A 20,059-nucleotide genomic window follows, 5' to 3' on the forward strand; every position below is an offset into this window, starting at 1 on the left:
GACACTCAGTTAGATTCAGATGTCAACTATTGCGATATTGGGGACATACTTCTAATAAAGTAGTCATGACTTATCTGAAATTCAGATTTTACTGAGCATCCTGTATTTTAACTAGGAATGCTGTGGGTAGGGGTGGGGTCCTTGTAGAATACATGAAAGGGACTAGGTCCTCTCAGAGGCATGCTTCGGGCTACCGATTGGGAGAGTCCATCGGGGGTTGTCTGCGATCACATAGGTGCCTGGAACCACATGTCAGCATTGGCCTCTTGTGGAGCAATGGAGGAGGCCCACATGCCCGCCAAACCCTGTCAGAGGATTGTCCTAACAAAAGCCTGGAAAAGGTCAGTCCCTTTCCTGCAGATCCTGACAGCTCAGAGGAGGGGCACCTGACTAGCTTTGAGTAGTCAGGAAGGCAGCCTGGAGGGCCTGCCAAGCTGGGTTTTGAAGGATACATAGGAGTCCACAGGGCAGACTCTGGATAGAGGTGGGTGTGAGAAGAAGTTTTCAAGGCAGGTGCCCTGGCTGGAGAGAATGACAAATAGAATGACTGGGAGGAGAGGATACAAGTGAAGGATACAAAAGAAGATGAGGAAAATGAAATAGAGAAACGGTACAGAAAGAGAATGGCGCTTGGATTCGAACAGACCTGAATTTGAGTCTGTCATTTATTGGCTGTGTGATCCCGAGTGAGTCCTTTTTCCTCCGAGAGGGTCAGTGGAATAACGATGCCCCCTGGTGGAACCGCCGTGGGTTTAGGGCTCACACACACGTGGTTCAGAGTGGTTCTGGGTGGCAATTTGTTGGTGGTCTGGTAGCTGTTGTTGCGTCATCATCTGCATCTGTGTCTCTTTGGTGTCTGACAGTGCCTGGCTGGGTGGGAGGCGAGGCTGGAGGTGGCAAACCTTGGAGTGTTTCATGCTGAGCTGGGAGCTCAGGCTTCTACCTGCTGGGGACGGGAAGGTCTTGGTGGGCACTGGCCGCTCAGGTGTCCAGACTCTGCTCGCGTGAGGTGGCCGGGACCCGACTGGGAAAGATGTGTCAATAGCACAGGTGCAGCATCCGCTACTGTCATTATTTAAAAGTCAGATCATCTCCTCACTGTGGCTCTCCCCGAATGACTTTCCAGTTTTGAAAACATCCTGCACTAAAATAGCATTGATCTTGATGCCTGAGTTTTTTTGCATCCACTTAAATTTGGTACCAGCTAGTTCCCAGCTTGAGAAGGAGACTTAAGAGTCCCGGAGACCTGGGAGGGGTTGCTCGAAGCAGCCCAGGGACAAAATTAGGAGCCCTGACGCTGCCTGAAATCTCCCCATGAGCATCAAGGACAACTTAACCTTCACAAAGTGCTTTTACAAATTGTGTTCGCAGGTGTCATCCTTCCTGAGCTTTAAAACAAGCTGGTGAGCAGGCAGGACAGAGGTCATGATGCTCATTTCACCTGGGATGGGGACCCCCCCCCCAGTCCATCCAACTCACTCTGAGAAGGGCACTGCACCCAAGTTGGACAGGAGGGGACGGCAGAGTCTGAGTATTGGAGAGCGGGGGCCTCGTGGCCAGGAGACCCCAGGCTCTGCCGACACTCGATCAGTGTGTTCTTCTCTCTCCCCTCGCTCTCCGGTCTACAGGAGGATGACTTACCGAGGCAGCTCAGTGAGAGCATGGAGGACCTCAGCCTGGATTTGGGGGCCCTTCAGGGCAGCGAGTATCTCCAGGACCTGGGCCTCAGGGCCCCTTCCCACAGCCCGCCTGGGGAGGTCAAGGGCAGTGGGCCCCCCGGCGAAGAAACTGGAGCAGACTTGCCCTTCTCGAGCTTGGCGGGGTCCCAGAGCCTGCCACCACGGCGGCGCAGCTGGGAGAGGTCACGGAGCTGCTCAGATAGCTGGCAGAGGTCAGTCCCCTGCCGGCGCTAGGATATACCTCCAGGACAGGGCAGGGGTCCGGGAGGCCAGAGCCAGGTCCCAGGACACACTGCTCACTGCATCTGCATTGGTTAGCTTTAGGGGTAGCCCAAATGACCCTCTTCCAACTCGCACACGCATACACGAACATAGAGCCCGTGTGCGTGCACAGGTCTTCGTGCACGCTCAGCGAGCGTGCATGCACGAGCCCAAATTGAAGACTGCACGTGCACACTGCAGGCACGCACAAACCCACACGTGCACACTTGCCTTCGTACGGGTGTACACCCATGTTCAACCAGCAGACTCGCACACCCTCACCCTATCAGACCTATGCATATAAATCCAAACATACAATTTGCACACCGCTTGCACACATGTGCTTTTTTTTGATCATTTTGACCTATGATCAAAATAGAGGTGGGTGTTCGACTGCTGCACCCCACAGTGGCAGCACCGAATGGTGGACGGGGACATTTTAGCCACCCCAATCCATGTCACTCAACCCCTCCCAAGTCATCCCAGATAAGAAATCCAGTCTGTGCAAAAATGGTCTGAAATGCAAATGTAGCTTCAACAAATCTAACCAGGTTTCCCCTTTCCCCTCCCGGCTGCCGCAGAGCCCTCTGATATTGGGAGGTCTGGACCCCTGTCTGTGGCCTGCCCACCCCTCCCTGTCCTGGAAGGGCCCCCTTGAAGGTTCCCTCAAGCCCCCAGATGCCTGGGGCTGCAGCCAGATGCCTAATGCCCCCTCCTCTGCCACCAGGCTCAGCCTCGACGCTTCGCCTGTGGATGAGGGAGCCTGTCTCCCTCGGACACTGGCCAGTCTTGCTCTGAACCTGCCAGGAGAGGGGCTGAAGGTGTGGACTGAAGGGTGTCTGCCCGGGGGCAGGACCCCAGCAGAACAGCCAGGCAAGGTGGGTGTGACCTGCAGCCACCCCTGACCATACCACACTTCTGGGCCCAGAAGCCAGCACTGTGGATAGGAAGGACAGCCGTACCCAGAGGAGGTAGGGTGGGCACAGCTTGTCCATGGTGTAACCCATGACTGGGACATCTCTGAGTTCTGAGATTCCACCCCAAGCCTGAGGGATCTTCCTTGTGGCAGGCGTCTGTGGTAGACAATCCTTGGCCACGATTGTAAACTGTGGGCCGGAGACGGAAGGGAGAGGTGTCTTCTCCAACCTGTAGCTCCAGCCAGGCTTGGAGGATCTGTGTCTACACTTGGGGTCTGCAGCTGGGGAAGGCTTGCCTCAGACCTGAGATTCCAGCATGCAATTCTTGGGGCTGTGCCCTGTAGCTGGAACACCTTTGACTGTGATCACAGGTGACCCTCAGGGAAATTCCTGGTTGTGGCTGGAACCCTGTGGCTCTGCTACCTGGGGCTGCAGCCCGCAGCTTGGGGACTCCTCAGCCAGGACTGCAGTCCATGGCTGGTGGGAGCCCCCGACCGCAGGCGGCTGGAGGCTGGGGCTGGGGCGAGTGTTCCGTGGATGTGGCCGTGGCTAGGAACCCTCGACCTGGAGCCCTGGTCTGCCTTTCCGGTTGAGTGAGATGCTTATTCCTTGCAGGAATGTGACAGCCACGAGAAAAGAGTGAGGTCACAGTCAGCTCCAGTGTCCTTTTATGAGATCAGCTCCCTGGAAATCTCTCCGGGTTTGGAAGTGCCCCCTGCACCTGCTCAAGGTAGCCCAGCCTGGGAGTTTCCCTCATTCGACCAAGCCTGGGGAAGGGGAGGCTGGGGGTGGGTGCTGCTCCTGTCCCCTGGGGTAGGAACTAAGCAGAATGCTGGGGGTCCCAGGGAACCCAGAGAGGGGAAAGGATCTTTAGCCTCTGCCCCTCCTCGTCTCCCTGGGGGCCTCCAGCCAGGGAGGACTGCCCCATTGCAGTGACCTTGCTCCCTAAGGCACTCTCTCCATCTCTTTCTTTATCTGCCTCTTTGGCTCTGAATTTCTATTCTAAGATCTTTCATCTCTCTGGTGTCAGTCCAACCTGCAGTCTAAACCTGTAGCAAGTCTCCAAGCCTCTGTGGCTCCCTCTGTAAGAGGGGGACAAGAAGCGTATCTCAGACTAGGCCTGGTGGCTCACACCTGTGATCCCAGCACTCTGGGAGGCTGAGGTGGGAGGATCACTTGAGGCCAGGAGTTTGAGACCAGCCTGGGCAACATAGCGAGACCCCATCTCTACAAAAAATAAAAAAGTTAGCCAGACGTGGTGGTGTACACCTATAAAGTCCCAGCTACTCGGTGGCTGAGGCAGGAGGATCACTTGAGTCCAGGAGTTCGAGGCTGCAGTGAGCTACGATGATGCCACCGCACTCCAGCCTGAGCAACAGAGCAAAACCCTTGTCTCAGAAAAAAACAAAAACAAAAACAAAAACATTATCTCCTTAAAGTCACTTAGAGAGTTCACGGGGCTCCCACCTATAAAGTGCTTAGCAGGTCATGAGCGTCCGTGAGATGCTGGGGACAACTCCATCCATCCCTAGCCCTCTGTCCTGTTCCCATGTCTCCTCGCCGAGAGTGCAAGCCCCGGCTGGACGGTCTCCAGTTCTGCAGGGACCCAGGTGGGGTGGGGTCCGGGAGGGCTGGTCTTACGCCAATTATGCCGCAGCCTCTCACATCTGTGCCTTCCGGGGGGCTGTTTCCAGGCCTAGAACCCCCAGTGCTGGAGTGCATTGAAAAGGACCACGTGGAGCCAGACCACGTGTGAGTGTCGGCCCCACAGCAGGGGAGGAGCCCCACCCCCACCCTGTGCCCCAAGAGGACTGGTGTGGGGGTGAGGCTGGGGGAGGAGGGGTGCAGGGGTGCTGCGTTGCTGGCCCTAAGTGGCCGGGGCCAGCCACCATCCCACCACCTGGAGAGGTTCTCCACGCAGCCTCTGCATGGAGATGGGTTGGGGGAGGTCCCAGTTAGGGTCTGCAACGGGACCCCGGGGCCTGGATGGGCAATCCCAGCTCGTCTTGGGAAAAATGCATCTGTCGCCCAAGGCAACCATGGGCTGTTTCGATCTCCCTACCTCACCCCAGGTTGATTGTTCAACAAGTGCTTCAAGAACTTCGGCAGTACCATGGGTAAGTGGGAAGCAGAACAGGTGTGAGGGAGCAGGTGTAGGAGACAGGTGTAGGGCAGACAGGGAAGAATGGAAGAAAAGGGAGGACAGGACACAGATGGGGACAAGCTGCCACTAGCCCAGGGGATACCTTGGAGCAAATGAGAAAAGGTGCCTCTTTCCTGAGATACTGTTATCTGCTAGAAAAATTCTCCTGAGATGCTCATTTTTGTTCGGCCGAGACACATTACTGCCCTCTGCTGGAAGTCCTGGTCATAACATCCCCCCACACAAGCCCACGATGTCAAAGATGGGTGGGCGCTTAGACGTGGCACTTGGCATCCACCTGTATGCTGAAGCCATGCAGGTGGGGAGCTGGGGAGGGGCAAGAGAGGGAGTGAGCTGGGTGGGGGAGGAGGCTGCAGATCCAGGTATCTGTCCCCTCTGATCACTCAGGGCCCGGCAGAGGGCTTGCATGTCAGCCAGCCCCGGAGGAGCCCACTCGAACCTCACCTGGTTTGAGTTCCTGTCGGAGTAAGTACAAAGAGCCATGGCAGGTGGGAGCTGCAGGGGGAGGTGGCACTGGATTGAAGCAAGTGTTTGCTGATGGTCCTCTTTGCCCAGGCCCCTGACCTGAGAGCAGGAGCTGGGGCCCCCATCAGGGCAATGATGGGGGCTGGTGGGGCTCTCATACACCAGAATTGGAGGACAGCAGAGGACTTCCTGGAGGAAGTGATAGTTTAAGCAGGGTTCTGGTGGAAGAGCAGGAGTTTGTCAATATGTGCAGATGAGGACGAAGGAAAGAAAACAGAACTGCCCGGCTTAGGCGGTGGCGACAGGGTGGGTCTGGGAGGATGGCAGGTGGGAGAAGTCAGCAGAAGCCAGACCCGTTTAGTGAAGCCTAGGAGTGCAGACTTTATCCTCAAGAATGGTGGGGTTTGGGGCATCACCAGTTCTGGTGACCACAGACAGGGCTGGGCATCCCGGACTCCCTCTCTCTCTCTCTCTCTCTGTCACTCATTCATTTAACAAACCTTTACGGATATTTGCAAAGTTCCAGGAGCCTTGAAGACTGGAGGAATAGAGTCCCCCTGCAGGGCATAGATTCTGCCAGGCTGGAACTGTGTCTGACTTGTTGGTCACTGACTTAATAGATATTTATTAAATGCGGGTGTGCCAGCCTTGCAGGGGAGGTGTGGCAGTGCTCTGGCAGAAAATTGGATGGATTTAAAGGCAAAGCAGAGATGGAACAGGGGTGGGGTGGGGTGTGAATTTGAGGGAGGAATCAGAAGTGAACAGAGGGCCAGGCTTGGTGGCTCACGCCTGTAATCCCGGCACTTTGGGAGGCCAAGGTGGGAGGATTGTTTGAGGCCAGGAGGGCAACATAGTGAGACCAGCCTGGGCAACCTAGCGAGACCCCATCTCTACAAAAAAAATAGAAAAATTAGCTGGGTGTGGTAGTGCACGCCTGTAGTCCCAGCTATTCAGGAGGCTGAGGCAGGAGGATCGCTTGAACCCAGGAGTTGGAGGCTGCAGTGAGCTATGATCACGCCACTGTACTCCAGCCTGGGCGACAGGGTAAGACCCTGTCTCAAAATAAATAAATAAATAAGTGAACAGAGCCAGGATTTCCAGCTTGCCTGGGCCTGCAGAGGGACCTGAAGCTTGAGATCATGTTGCATTCCCCTCTGCAGCAGGAGGCCACAGGGGGACAGGTTCCAAGGGGATTCCAGGAGTGACCCGCAGGGTTGCCTCAGAATGGCCTGCAGCCCCCTCTAATGGACCTTCCTCCCGCCCCCTAGGAGCGAGGACGGTGCTGGCAAGAACGAGAAGAGTGAGAAAAGCACCGGGGTGAAGCGTAGGCTGAGCTGCCTCCGAAGTCGAGTCACCAGGCAGAAGGAGAAGGTGGGTGGGGGAGCTGCGCCAGGCGGGGGCCTCCCTCTTCCTTCCCGGCTTGGCAGGGTGCCCTTGACCCAGAAGCCCCGGGATTTTAGCCCCGGTGGAGGGGCAGATCTGGGGCACGGGTATAAGAGGACCAGCCCCGGCAGACACCATCCTAAGCCCCACCTCCATCCTACGCAGGTGAAGAGCCCAGTACAACTAAAGGAGAAAGGCCAAGATGCTCGGGAGAAGCGGGAGTGTATCAGCGGACACCAGCTGGTGCAAGGGACCTTCTTCAGCCACTCCAGCTGCTGCCCCCTGTGTGGCAAACCCTTCCTGAGCTCTGGTAAGTCCAGTGGCCCAATCCATCCCCCCCGATGGCAGCCACTTTCTCTTCTTCACTTCCTTTCAAGCATTCCTGTGGTCTCCTTACCTCGTTCCGTTTCATCTTTCCCAAATGTGGGCAGACTTCAGGAGTGACCCAGGGCATCGGTCCCTGAGGGCAGGGGCGCTTTGGTTAACTCAGGACTGGCCAAATTCCCCTTGAGCCTCAGCTTTTGCCATTGCAAGACTCCTCCTGCAAAACTTAGACTTGGCCGTGTAAGAGTTTGCAGGGGCTTCTGTGACAAAGTACCACGTCCTGCAGGGCTTGAACGTCGGGGGTTTATTGCCTCACATTTCTGGAGGCTGGAAGTTTCAGATCCAGGCGTCAGCAGGGCTGGGCTCCATCTGAGGCACCAGGGAAGGCTCCGTTCCAGGCCTCTGTCCTGGCTTTGGGCAGTACCTTGTCCTGTGACTGCGTAACTCCAATCTGCACACTGCAGTCTCCCTGTGTATGTGTGTCTGAGTCCTAACTTCCCCAGTCTACAAGGACACTAGTCATATTGGAGTAGGGGCCCATCGTACTCCAATGTGACCTCATCTTATTTAATTACATCTGCGATGACCCTATTTCCAAATAAAGTCACATCCTGAAGGATTTGGGGGAGAAGGACTGTAACGTGTGAACTGGGGACAGGTGGGTACAACTGAACTCAGAACAGGCCGTTTTCTGCCTCCCGGGGCTCTTGGCAGTTGTGGGGTGAGGGTGGCCACCGTCTCTGCTTAGGAAAGAGTACTGGATTCAAGAAATCCCAGATGGAGATGACTCTGGTCACTGCTGGTATTTGGAACTTTGCCTTTTTGAGAACGAGCTCTGCTTTGAAGAGAATGGACGGGAGGCGGCGGCAATTGCATGTTAGAAAAGATGTGGAGCCCTCGGCGCTGTCATGGCGGCCGGGAGCTGCTTCAGTGGGCACAGGGACAGCCGCGCAAGCCGCCGCAGGGCGAGCTGTGGCAGTAGCATCTCACCACCCGCAGCAGCCTCAGCCACGGCGTCCTTAGCGCCAGTAACGGCTGTTTTTGCAAAGGCTGAGCACAGGGGTGGGACAGGCCAGGAAGCCATGGAGTTCTGTGCAGCCGCGGACTCCCGGGGAGCGGACTAGGGAAACTTGGAGGCTGCGACCAGGTGCACCGACCTCTCTGTCCTCCCTCCTCTCCTTGCCGTCGCCGCCGGGTCTCCCTGGCCACCTCCCCGGCCGCCTCCCCTCCCTTCCTGCTACAATACACACGTGACTTACACTGCATTAAATTAATTTCTCAAATCACAGTCTCCAAGCAACACTTTATTTTTCCAAAGGTGAGGAAACAGATTCACATACAGAGTACCAGCATTATTTCCCAATACTCCTTTACAAATCCTGGGTTCATTCTAGGCAAACTGAACTACTGTATTTCATCTACCTTAAAATACTTTTTAAATATCCTAGATGCATCTTTCGAGTTCTGACATTCTGTAGTTTAGGAGTTTTCGACGTTAGCACTATTGACATATTGGGCAAAATAATTCTTTTTTATGGGGAGCTCTCCTGTGCATTGTAGATGATTAGCAACAGCCCAGGCTGTTTGTTTCCTGCTAAAGACCAGTAGCTCCTCCTTAGTTGTGATGACCAAAAATGTTTCCAGACATTGCCAAATGTTTTTTGAGGACAGAACTGTCCACAGCTGAGAGCCCGTGCTATAGATGTTTAATTAATATTTTTTTCTTTTGGTACATAAAATAATGGTATGACTTTAAAATGATTGAAGATTAGAGACAATAAAATATGGTTCTTGCTTTAAAAAAAAAAAAAAAAAGATATGTGTGCAGTTTGCAGCGGGAACCCAAACTGTGACCATGGCAGGCAGGGCTCAGGCTGGTTCCAGGTTCCTGGACCTCAGCACTGTTGACATTTGGGGCTAGATAATTCTTTGTCATCATCAGAGGGGGGCTGGCATCACCCTTGGCTTTCAACCACTAGATGCCAGCAGTAACCTCTCTCCGCTCCCTCCTCCAGTTGTGACAACCAAAAATGTCTCCAGACATGGCCCAAAGTCCCCCTGCATGGGTGGGAGCAGAATTTCCCCAGGCAAGAATCAGTGGGGCTAAGGAGATGGCGAACAGACCTCAGGATAAGCCTAGACCATGCAGCGAGAGCAACGTCACCCACGGGCCAGGTGCCTCCGAGTGACCCGAGCTGCAGGTTTAGCATTCCTTGACTTTCCCTGCACCACACATGGGTATTTTCCTTCTTTCTCATACATCCCTCTTTCTGGAGCACCGTTTGCCAGCTGTGGGACTGTGGGTGTCCCGCTGGTGGCTGCTGCTGTCACGGGTGTTCCCTTTTGAGCTTTCATTTCGTCAGGCATTCCCCAACTGGCTTTGGAACCCCTGAGCTGGCAGAGGCTGGCACGGGCTTTGCAAAGTCCTCAGTGCACTGCCAACTTCAGCATTTTGAAGTCCTTCATTTGATGCAGCAAGTGGCTTCCTGTTTCTCCTGGCATCCTGTTCTCTTCTGCCGGGGTGGGGGGCAAGGTTTGCTGATGTATCTTAGGCATATGATTCAAGGGGCAGGTGGGAAGGTTGGAAGAAGGAAGGGGTGAAGGCAGAGATTTGGAACCAAAACTGCACACAGAGCTGGTGCCGGAACCAGGCTGAGCTAGTGTTCTCCCTTGGAAGATGGATACATACCCAATTCTATATCCTTCTGGTTTGTTAGATGCTTTAAATTTTGTTTTATTTATTTATTTATTTATTTATTTTAGAGATGGGGTCTTGCTCTGCTGCCCAGGCTGGAGTGCAGTGGCGTGATCATAGCTCACCAGAGCCTCAAACTCCTGGGCTCAAGTGACCCTCCCACCTCAGCCCCCCGAGTAGCTGGGACTACAGGTGTGCAACAACATGCCTGGCTAAGTTTTTCATTTTTGGTGAAGATGGGGTCTCACTATGTTGCCCAGGTTTGCCTAGAACTCCTGGCTTCAATCGATCCTCCCATCTCGGCCTGCCATAGTTCTGGGATTACAGGAATGAGCCACCGTGCCTGGGTGATCCTACATTATCTTTAATCGTCCTGTCTCCCCAGTCTCTCTGGTCTGTGAGAGTCTGTCTGTCTTTCCCTATTGTTCATGACTTCAAGATGGACAGTCTTGAGAAATACTAGCCAGGTATCTGGTATAATATCCCTCAATTTGGGTTTTTCTGATATTTTCTCATAATTAGACAGGGGTTATGGGTTTTTGGAATCTTCTTGTCTCATCCTATCAGATGGAACATGCTGTCCACATGACAACCCTGGCGATGTTAACCTTAATCACCTGGTTAAGATAATGTCTGCCAGGTTACTATTTTTCCCTTTCCTTACTCTATTCTTTGGAAGTGAGTCACCATAGTGACTGTCAGGGTGGTGTGAATTACATTCTTTCTCCTGGAGACATCATGTGATTTTCATGACAACCCTTTGAGATCAAGGAAGATTTGAATTTGTGTAAAACAAATGATGTGTTAGGCCGGGTGGAGTGGCTTCCACCACTAATCCTAGCACTTTGGGAGGCCAAGGCAGGAGGATCGCTTGAGGCCAGGAGTTTGAGACCAGTCTGGGCAACACGGCGAGACCCCATCTCTACAAAAAATAGAAAAATCAGCCGGATGTGGTGGGTGTAGTCCCAGCTACTCAAGAGGCTGAAGCAGGAGGATTGCTTGAGCCCAGGAGTTTGAGGTTGCTGTGAGCTATGATGATGACACTGTGTACGCCAGCCTGGGCGACAGAGCGAGACCCTATCTCAAATAAAGAAAGAAAGGAAGGAAAAGAGAGAAAGGATGTGGGTAGCACTTAGCATGGTGTGTCCCTCTGCTCTGACCATGGCCCCCCTCCACACCTGTGCCAGGGTCAGAACACCTGAGTCTCATTCCCAACAGGCTGAGAACAGGGACTCCCCAGCTATGACTTGCCACAGGCCTACCTGCCATCAGAGGTATTCAAAGCCAGACCTTAGTGTCTGTCCTGTAGGGGCAATGGCCTCACAGTAAGTTAAACAGAACAGAGAATGAGTCACACCTCAGGTAATTAGGGAAGGTGGGTCTCCACTTTCGCAGTGACCAGCCCCCTTGACCAAACACCATTCCAGACAGTCCTGTTCCAGGGCGTGACCTTTGTGGTTCTTCACGGTCTGATCCTGTCTACCCCTCCACCCTTCCTTCTCTCCCACTACTCAGTCACCCTGAGGTCCCGTGGCTGCCTGTGCACACCACCTGTGTGTTGCTCATTCATTTTCCAGAAGTCCCTCTGCTACCTGACTCTTACCCTGTAAGACAAAGCACAGCCCCACCCCCTCCCCACCCAGGAAGCCGGAATTAGGCTGGATGAGCCTGAATGTCTCTTTGGCCAGTTGCTCTCAGCTGAGGGCCATTTTGTTCCTGCCCCAGGGGACATTTGGCAATGTCTGAGGCATTTTTGCTTGTCAGGACCGGGCAAGCTACTGGCATCTGGTGGGTAGAGGCCAGAGATGCTGTTCAACATCGTCCAATGCACAGGACCCCCCAACCACCACCTGGTTACTGCCTAACTGCCCCACCTGTGGGGGACCTGGCCTGGACAAGCAGCCTCAAGGCTGGGCTGTCTGATGGTACCTGAGGGGATGCTGGTGCTGGGGGCAGCCTCTGGCCTGTCCACACTTGTCAAATAGCAGCTTGTGTGCAGGTGTGGGGTGGGGGAGGGGGTCCAGCACGTGTTTGGCATGTGTCTAGCAAGTGTTTCAGCACCTGTTTGGGGATATCTGTCAGCATCTGTATTGGGGGTCTGTGGTGTGTATTTTGGGGTGTCTGATGGACCCAGGTGAGATGTTTGACGTATTTTGTGACACCTGAAAGAAAGCTTGTTTGGGGTATCTGATGGCACCTGTTTGGGTGTCTGGTATGTTTGGGGTATTTGGTCGCACCTATGTTGGGGTGTCTGAGACCACCTGAGAGGTACATGACTCATTTTTTCCCCAGACCCTCGTTTCTGGAGTCTAAGCTGCCCCTTCTTCACAAGCGACAGACCCTACCCTTTTGATTTCTTGGAGTGTCCCCCCTCAGCCTCCAGGAGCCCGCTGACACTCCTCCTCCATGCACCGGTTGATTGCTCCAAGGCACCCCCCCAACCCCGCTGCGATCCCCGCCAAGAAATCCCCTAACCCCGCTGTCCTCCGCAGGACAACCTCTCCAGCCCTGCTAATCACTCAGGCCTCCGCTGACTCCCCCAGCCCCGCTGATCTCACCTCAGGGTTCCCTCCAACCCCCCTGTCCCCCCAGAACTCCCCAAGCCTTGGGGTACCCAGGCCCTCATTGACCTCCCCCGCAAAAAATCCCCCCCAACTCCGCTGACCCGTCCCTAAAGGGTCGCCCTCACCCTCGCCGCAAGTACCTTGTCCCTTCAGTGCCCGCTCCCCCAACAAGGCCTAGCGGACGCCCCCACCCCGCCCCCAGGGTTCGGTGGGATAATAACGAAGTCCCCCGGGCGACCGCCCCGCCCCAGGCCCCGCCCCCTTCCGGGCCCCGCCCCAGCCCCCCCTCCTGGGGGCGGTGCCGCGCACGCGCCGCTTAGCCTACGCGGCTTCCCGCTTCCGGCTCCCGGCTGCGGGTGGCTGTGGATCCGGGGAGGCCCCGCGGAGGCGGCGCTGGCGGCGGCGGCGGCTGCCAGAGTGGCCGAGGAGTGGGCGGAGAGCTGCCTGCAGGCGACCCGGTCGAGGTGAGGGCGGCGGGGCGGTCCGGAGGAGAACGGGGCTCGGGAGGGAGGCCTCGGCTCCCCACCTCCCACGGGGGGCTGCCCGGGGCGCGGGACCTTCCGCCAACCCCGGGCTGCCTCGGGGCCTCCCGCCGGGCCCGGTGCGCTCCCCCAGGCAGGTGGGCGGGTGCTCCGGTTCAAGCTGCCCTTTCAGTGCATGGGGGTTCCAGGTGGCCAGTGCAGGGTGCAGGGGTGCAGACGATGCCCGCCGGCCCTGTCCGAGCCCCAGCCACCCCTGGGCGCTGCAGCCTCCCCTCCTCCAAGAGAGGAGAGGGAGAAAGGTCACTCGGGCTGCAGCCTGTGCTCCTGGTTCAGGAGTGCCTGGGGCAAGACCAGGGATGGAGTGATACCCCCCACACACTGCAGCCAACACGATAGTACTTCAGGCCTTCCCAGGAGAACCCTAACACACCGGAGCAGACGTCCTCTTCCCTGCCAGGGAGCTTTTGGGTACAAAAAGGTGCGAAGTGTGTGTGTGCTTTCGGTCTTTCTGACTCCTCTCTTCCAGTTTCATTTTTGCATAAGAACTCAGCTGGTGCGTTCATTGCGGACAGGAATGAGAAGCGTGTCCTTGGTCCTTGTGTGTTGTGTAACAGCTGTAATCTCTTTACCTGTTGCTCTGTGGAGATGGAAGCTGTAGAAGGGATGGCTGGCCGGGAGGGTAAAAAGTTTCTTGAAGTCTTACCAGCAAAGAACACAACTTTCCCTCCTTTGCTCTGTTTTCGGGAAGGTGGAACTCCAGCCGGTAGCTTTGAAGGGCCCCTTCTCTTCTGGTTGACCAGAAAGAGTTCACCACAGTGGACAGCCCGATGGCCAAGGGCGACTGGGTTTTAGTCCCAATTACACCACCTGTTAGCCATGTAACCTCGCTAAGCCTCAGTCTTCTCATCTTTGAAATGGGAATGAGGATTAGTAGGGGATTCTATGAGATAATTTATGCAAGGTGCATGGCAGAAGTGCCTGGCATATGGTGAACTCTCAATCAATGTTATATCTCCTGTGTGTATGTGCATGCTCCCAGGACTGTATTTTGAGGTTGAGATTCCAAGTAATAAAAAGTCTGGAAAATTTGAGCATCTCAGTTGTTGTTTGGACTGGGCTTAAGTTTATGTTTTATCAATAGTTTGCTAACAAACTCTTCTGAGGGGGAAAAAAATGAGGGTATTTGTTCTAGAGCAAATAAGCACAAACAGCTAGAAGGCATAATAAGTTTCATTCTTGCAAACATAATTCATTTTAGTTTTGTATAGCTTATTTTTATTTTTTTCTGAAATTGGCGTGACTTTTTAAAAAATTTTTTTAATTGACAGATAACATCGTATATATTTATTGTGTACGACATGATGTGTTCTTGAAAAATGCAAGAGGAGTGGATGTTAAGTGCTCTCAACACAAAAATGATAACTATGTGGAGTGATGCATTTATTAAGCTAGATTTAAGCATTCCGTGATATATATATATTTCAAAGTTTGTTTTATTCTCAAATGGCATACCTTAGAGGAACGGAAAAGAGATTCTTTGATTGTTTTCTCTCTTTTTTTTCTTGACTTGAGAATGCTCCCACTTTGAATTGTGCATACATTGTTTCTGGCATCAGCAGTGGTATAATTTGCATTCTTGTCACACAGTAGCAATTACGGCTGCAAAACCATCGTCCACCAGGTCTGTGGTGACCAGCTCAGCCTCCCTAGATGTTTACCCACCACATGTTTAACATAGTTCTGATCCTGTGTCAAGGTCTCCTTCATTCTCACTCATTCCGGGTCATGTTACCGTTTCTTCAAACTCCATCTGTGACTTTCAAAACATTTTCCTCTCCAGTTCTCTTAAATAATTTAAAGCCCAGAGACCTTTATTAAGTCTAACCAATTGTGGTTTCTTTGTTATTTGTTAGGTGAACTTTCCTTTCCCCCTCCCCCATTGGTGAAGAGCTACTGTGTTTTGAAAACCTTCTCTCCAGGTGCAAAACAATTCCAGTTGAGGCTCTAGAGCTGCCTGTAGGAATTTTCTGTGGAGTAGGAATGCGGCCGACCAGGTGAGGGAGGAAAACTGGTTAAAATAATGTCCTCCTCGAGGTCTAAGTGACTTGAGCCTTGCAGTTGGACGCATTCTTTGTTGTTCAAATTAAGTCGTGTGTAAACTAAATTTAGCTTGTTTGCTTCTTTGCTTTTGTTCGTGGATAGAGTCATAGTTTCAACTGAGTATAGAATTTTAGTTGATTGCGTTTAAAGTATCAGACACACTGATTTATGATCATATCTTAAAATAAAAATATTCTAAAAATTTCACTAAGAGTATACATTTAACACACTGTGGATGGTTACATTTTAAATGCATGCCACTTTTTAAAATAATATAGCAGCATTATTGAGATATAATTCATATATCATAAAACTCACAGTTTTAAAGTATACTATTCAGTGTTTTTCAGTGTATTCACAGAGTTAGGCAACTGTCATGGGTATGTATTAAATAATTCCAGGATATCTTATCAGATTGTCGTTCATGTGGGTGGGTTTCAGGAGGAGAGAAAATCAAAAGAAAGATTCAGGTCTGAGCCAGCGACCCCTCCACTGCAGTGCCGATGGGAGCAGGGAAGGACGACATCAAATTACTTGGCAGGAATCTAGTCTCATCCTGCTTTGCAAGGACATCCAGCACGTGCTGGTTACGGATAACTGATTTGCTGAGGTCCATTAGAAGAGCGAGATTGCATTGAGAGAGAATAATAAATCAAGAAGTCATTTACAGTCGGGCTTAGCAGTCTCCGTAGTCGCTTTACGAGGGTGAAATGGACAGTGACTGATCTGATACAATGGACAGCCAGAGTTTAAGCATCCTTGGCTGTTAGAAGCAGTGAGGGAGTGAGCTCTGCGGTGCTCACCGTGCCAGGTGTGGCGATTCATGGTGGGTCCTTGTGACTCTTCGTGGTATCCACCTGGGGGCTCCTAACTGGAGATTTTTAAGAGTGATGGGAAGATGGAAAAATTGGGACCCACGTTCACTGCTGGTGGGAATGTAGAATCGTGAGCTGCTTTGTGAAACGGTCTGGCAGTTCCTCAAAAGCTTAAACATAGAATTAACATGTGACCTAGCGTTTCCACTCTTAAGTGTATGCCCAAGAGAAATGATGACGTGAGGCTACATAAAAACCTGTGTCTGAATGTTCGTAGCAGCGTTGTTCAGAATAGCCAAAAAGTGGAGACAGCCCATAGGTCCATCAGCGCAGGAATAGATAAGTAAAACATGGTCAATCCACACAACGGAATATTACTCAGCAATGAAATGGAGTGAAGTTCTGATATGTGGGTGAACCTTGGAAACACCGTGCTCAGTTTAAGAAGCCAGTCCTGAAAGGATACACGTTGTATGATTCCATTTGTAGTAAATATCTGGAAGAGGCAAATCCATAGAGACAGAAAATGGATTCATGGTTGCCAGGAACTGAGCAGGGGATCACGAATGGGGAGTGACTGCTGATGGGGACGGGACTTCTTTTTGTGGGTAATGAAGACATTCTAAAATTGATCGTGGTGTTAGGTGTACAACTCTTTGAATATACTGAGAGCCGTTGAATTCGACACTTCCTCCCTTTCCCCTGGATCAAGTATCTCTTTTCCTGGCCTCCACCCCATCCCAAATTCTTTCAAGGCTCAAGAACACTAAAGAGAAGCCCTTCAGAGCCCATCAGGGACCCTGAGGTTATAGTGCTTTGGGGTGGAGGGGGACGGGGCAGAAGGAGAGTGATCTGTGTTTAGGACACAGTCACTGCCTGCCAGAGGTTATTGGGAGAGGAAGGAACAAGGAAGAGAACCCGGCAGCCGAGTGCCTCGAGATCCACCCAAATAAAAATGGAGCAACCCTGACAGCAGAGCGTGATCTGGTCGATGTGCTTATGTAACTAGAGGCAGCAGCCTCCAGTGGCTCCCATGTCCTTGCAGTTCTCGGGGCTGCCCTGTCCACTCCCAGCAGGCACCAGCCGTCTTTTCCCAGCCCCGGCACATCGTGCACAGAGAGTGAGTGGAGTGTCCCTGCAGAGAACAGAGGGGCATAAGGGTCTCTCCTCTGTTGTGTAATTTACAGCTGGCCTCTCACCACTTTGATCTTGTGACATCATCATGACCGGTATGGTAGGCAGAATAATAGCCTCCAAAAGACGGCCACCTCCTGACCCCCTAAAACCCAAATCTGTTCCCTTACACTGCAAAATGGACTCTGCAGATGGGATTGAATTAAGGACCTCGAGATGGGAGGTCATCCTGGATTATCTGGGGGCCCCAGTGTCATTACAGGGTCCTCACACGAGGAGGCAGAGAGACTGGACGATGCTGTGCTGCTGGCTCTGAAGCGGGAGGAAGGGCCCCGAACCCAGGGATGCACCCAGTTTTCTTCTTCTTTTTTTTTTTTTTGAGACAGAGTCTCACTTTGTTGCCCGGGCTAGAGTGAGTGCCGTGGCGTCAGCCTAGCTCACAGCAACCTCAAACTCCTGGGCTCAAGTGATCCTCCTGTCTCAGCCTCCCGAGTAGCTGGGACTACAGGCATGCACCACCATGCCCGGCTAATTTTTTCTATATATATTTTTAGCTGTCCATATGATTTCTTTCTATTTTTAGTAGAGATGGGGTCTCGCTCTTGCTCAGGCTGGTCTCGAACTCCTGAGCTCAAACGATCCGCCCACCTCGGCCTCCCAGAGAGCTAGGATTACAGGCGTGAGCCACCGCATCCGGCCAGTTTTCTTCTTTGATGCTTGAAAGTTCAAACTTCCAACCTGACTTGGGAGCCCCCACCCCTGCCCCACCTCACCTCCTCTTCCGCCCTTTCTTTCTGCCGTGGAGGCTTCTGACACCCCAGCAGGCTGCGGTCCTTCCTCCTCCTCTGACCTGCCCGCCGCCCCTTCTCCTGCCCGTGAGCTGGGCCCCAGGAGCACAAAGGTGGCAGCGCACAGCGTGCCAGGGGCAGCTCCAGTGCCCTTCTCTGGTGTGGGAGATGCCCCTTAAACTCTCCTCAGCTTCCTCATCTTTAAAACTAGCAACCTAACAATGCTTCTTATTTCATAGGGTTGTTATGGTTTGTGGGGTGCTCAGCAGTGTTAGGGTGTGTTTGTTCCTTCCTTCATTCATTGTTTAAACTTCCTTAAAAATGAAGAGCAAATACAGCAGTTGGCTTCAGAAATTTGAGCAACAGTTGTGAGTCACATCTTATAGATATGTGCCTTTAAATCAGCTCTCTCTGGCTTGGAGGGTCAGAAAGATAAAACTCCCTTTTGGTGTGTCCCCCTATCCCAGAATTTTCCAAAAGCTTCAATCAAAGGGAGTGATGCCCAAGCGTCCCCACCTGCTGGGGACAGGCCAATTGTCCACAGAGTCAGCCTTGCTGCTGCTTTTTAAAAGTGGGATATGATAATTCACATAACATAAAATTCACCCTTTTACGATATACAATTCACTGGTTTTTAGGGTATTCCCAGAGTTGTGCAGCCATCAGCACTGTCTAGTTCCAGAACATTTTCGTCACTCCACAAAGAAATCCCACAGCCCTTGACTATCACTCCCCACCCCTTGCCCTCCCAGCCCCTCGCAACCACGGCCCTGCTTTCTGTCTCTGGACTTGTCTGTTCTGGACATTTCGTTTCAGTGGAGTCCTACAAAAGGACGCTTCAGTGTATTTGGCCTTTGGCATCTGGCTACATTTGTTGAGCATAAAGTTTGCAAGGTTCGTCCACATTGTCACCTGAATGTAGCTACTCTTAATCTGTAACAATAGAAATGTTGAAGGTATAGTGGGGTGGGGGGCACCATGGCAGAGGCTGCCCCGGGCCGTGTCACTCAGTTGGACTGACCTTGTGTCCTGATGCTTGTAGATTTCTTCGTCCTGGCTCCAGGGAGATGGTTGGTTAGTTGGTTCGTTAGATGCTTGAGGGGCAACACTGAGGATCCCTGTCCCGGAGATTTTAATAACGAGGTTACCTTTCTGTCGTGATGCGAAGACAGGGGCCTCTGGGAGTTTTCATAGCTGCCTCAGACGGGTGTGTTTCATTTTGACTGTGACTGTCGCAAAAATGAGCATTTGACACAGTGACCCAATAAGCACACACATACACACACAACAGGACCCAAAGTTTTACCAAAGAACGTTTATCTTCATTACGCACAACGGACTCTGGTATTTTCCATTCTATTTTATTTTGTGGACGACAGTCTTTGCAACAGACTGAGGGGTCACAGGCCACAATGGCAAAGCGCTGCCTCGGTGTCCCAGCACACTTAGGGAACGTTTAGTAAAGGTGGAGCACTTGATGCCACAGTGAATAGCTTTGGCTTTCAAGGAACTTTGTTTCCCAGGGCTACTGTAGCCGAGCGCCAGCAGCGTGGTGGCTTAGAGCAACAGAGATCGGTCCTCTTACAGTTCCGTTGAGATCTGAAATAACGAAGGTTTCAGCAGGGCTTCCCCCAAAGACTCTGGGGAAGAATTCCTTCTCACCTTTCCCAGCTTCTAGAAGGTAGCCCCAGGCATCCGTCCCTGGCTTGTGTCTGCCTCACTGTCTACCTCCAGGGTCCCTTGGCACCCCCTGTGTGCCTTTCTCTATATCTGTGTCTCTCCTTGGATCTCGGGCTCACCCTAAATCGAAATTTCGTCTTGAGACCCTTAACTCATGACCTCTGCACAGGTTCTGTTTCCAAATAAGGCCACATTCTGAGGTTCTGGCTAGACTTGGATTTTGGGGAGACACTATTGCAGCCACCACAGGAACCTTCTCTTTCTAGTAACTTGCAGATGAGAACAAGTTTACAAGTTATCACTGCTCATCTCTTAAGTTCTTTACAACACGTATCATTTTCCCATGTTTTGAAGTTAAAGGAAGTGTTGAACGTTGGCTTACTCTTTGGAACCAGTTAATTGCAGAAAGGAAAGAGGAGTTGCAGGAGAACTCCTAGGTGATTTTTGGAAAGCTTCTAAATGTGAATTATCTGTGAATATGATTTGCTATAAAGTATATATAGGCGCCTGATATTATAAGCTATCAAATGTTTGGCCATTCGCCTGTACTCTGTGTAATCTACTTCTTCCCCATGCATTCAAACACCGCTTTCCTCAAATACAAAAGT

General features: G+C 52.2%; 1 protein-coding gene across 3 annotated transcripts in view; it reads left to right on the top strand.

The window, feature by feature from the left end:
• Positions 1-20,059, top strand: part of ARHGEF18 (Rho/Rac guanine nucleotide exchange factor 18) — an 80,640-nt gene that overhangs the window by 15,609 nt on the left and 44,972 nt on the right. Inside the window, exons 3-10 of one of the 3 annotated variants that reach the window (XM_069479160.1) lie at positions 1,629-1,891; positions 2,668-2,818; positions 3,473-3,587; positions 4,552-4,609; positions 4,930-4,974; positions 5,409-5,486; positions 6,755-6,857; positions 7,035-7,179. In XM_069479160.1, the coding sequence (XP_069335261.1) occupies positions 1,629-1,891; positions 2,668-2,818; positions 3,473-3,587; positions 4,552-4,609; positions 4,930-4,974; positions 5,409-5,486; positions 6,755-6,857; positions 7,035-7,179 (958 nt within the window). Of the gene's footprint in view, positions 1-1,628; positions 1,892-2,667; positions 2,819-3,472; positions 3,588-4,551; positions 4,610-4,929; positions 4,975-5,408; positions 5,487-6,754; positions 6,858-7,034; positions 7,180-12,812; positions 12,917-20,059 lie in introns of those variants that run through there. The other 2 variants (XM_069479172.1, XM_069479166.1) reach the window with 2 other exon arrangements.

This window comes from Eulemur rufifrons, chromosome 2 (genome assembly GCF_041146395.1).
Source record: "Eulemur rufifrons isolate Redbay chromosome 2, OSU_ERuf_1, whole genome shotgun sequence".
NCBI lineage: Eukaryota > Metazoa > Chordata > Mammalia > Primates > Lemuridae > Eulemur > Eulemur rufifrons.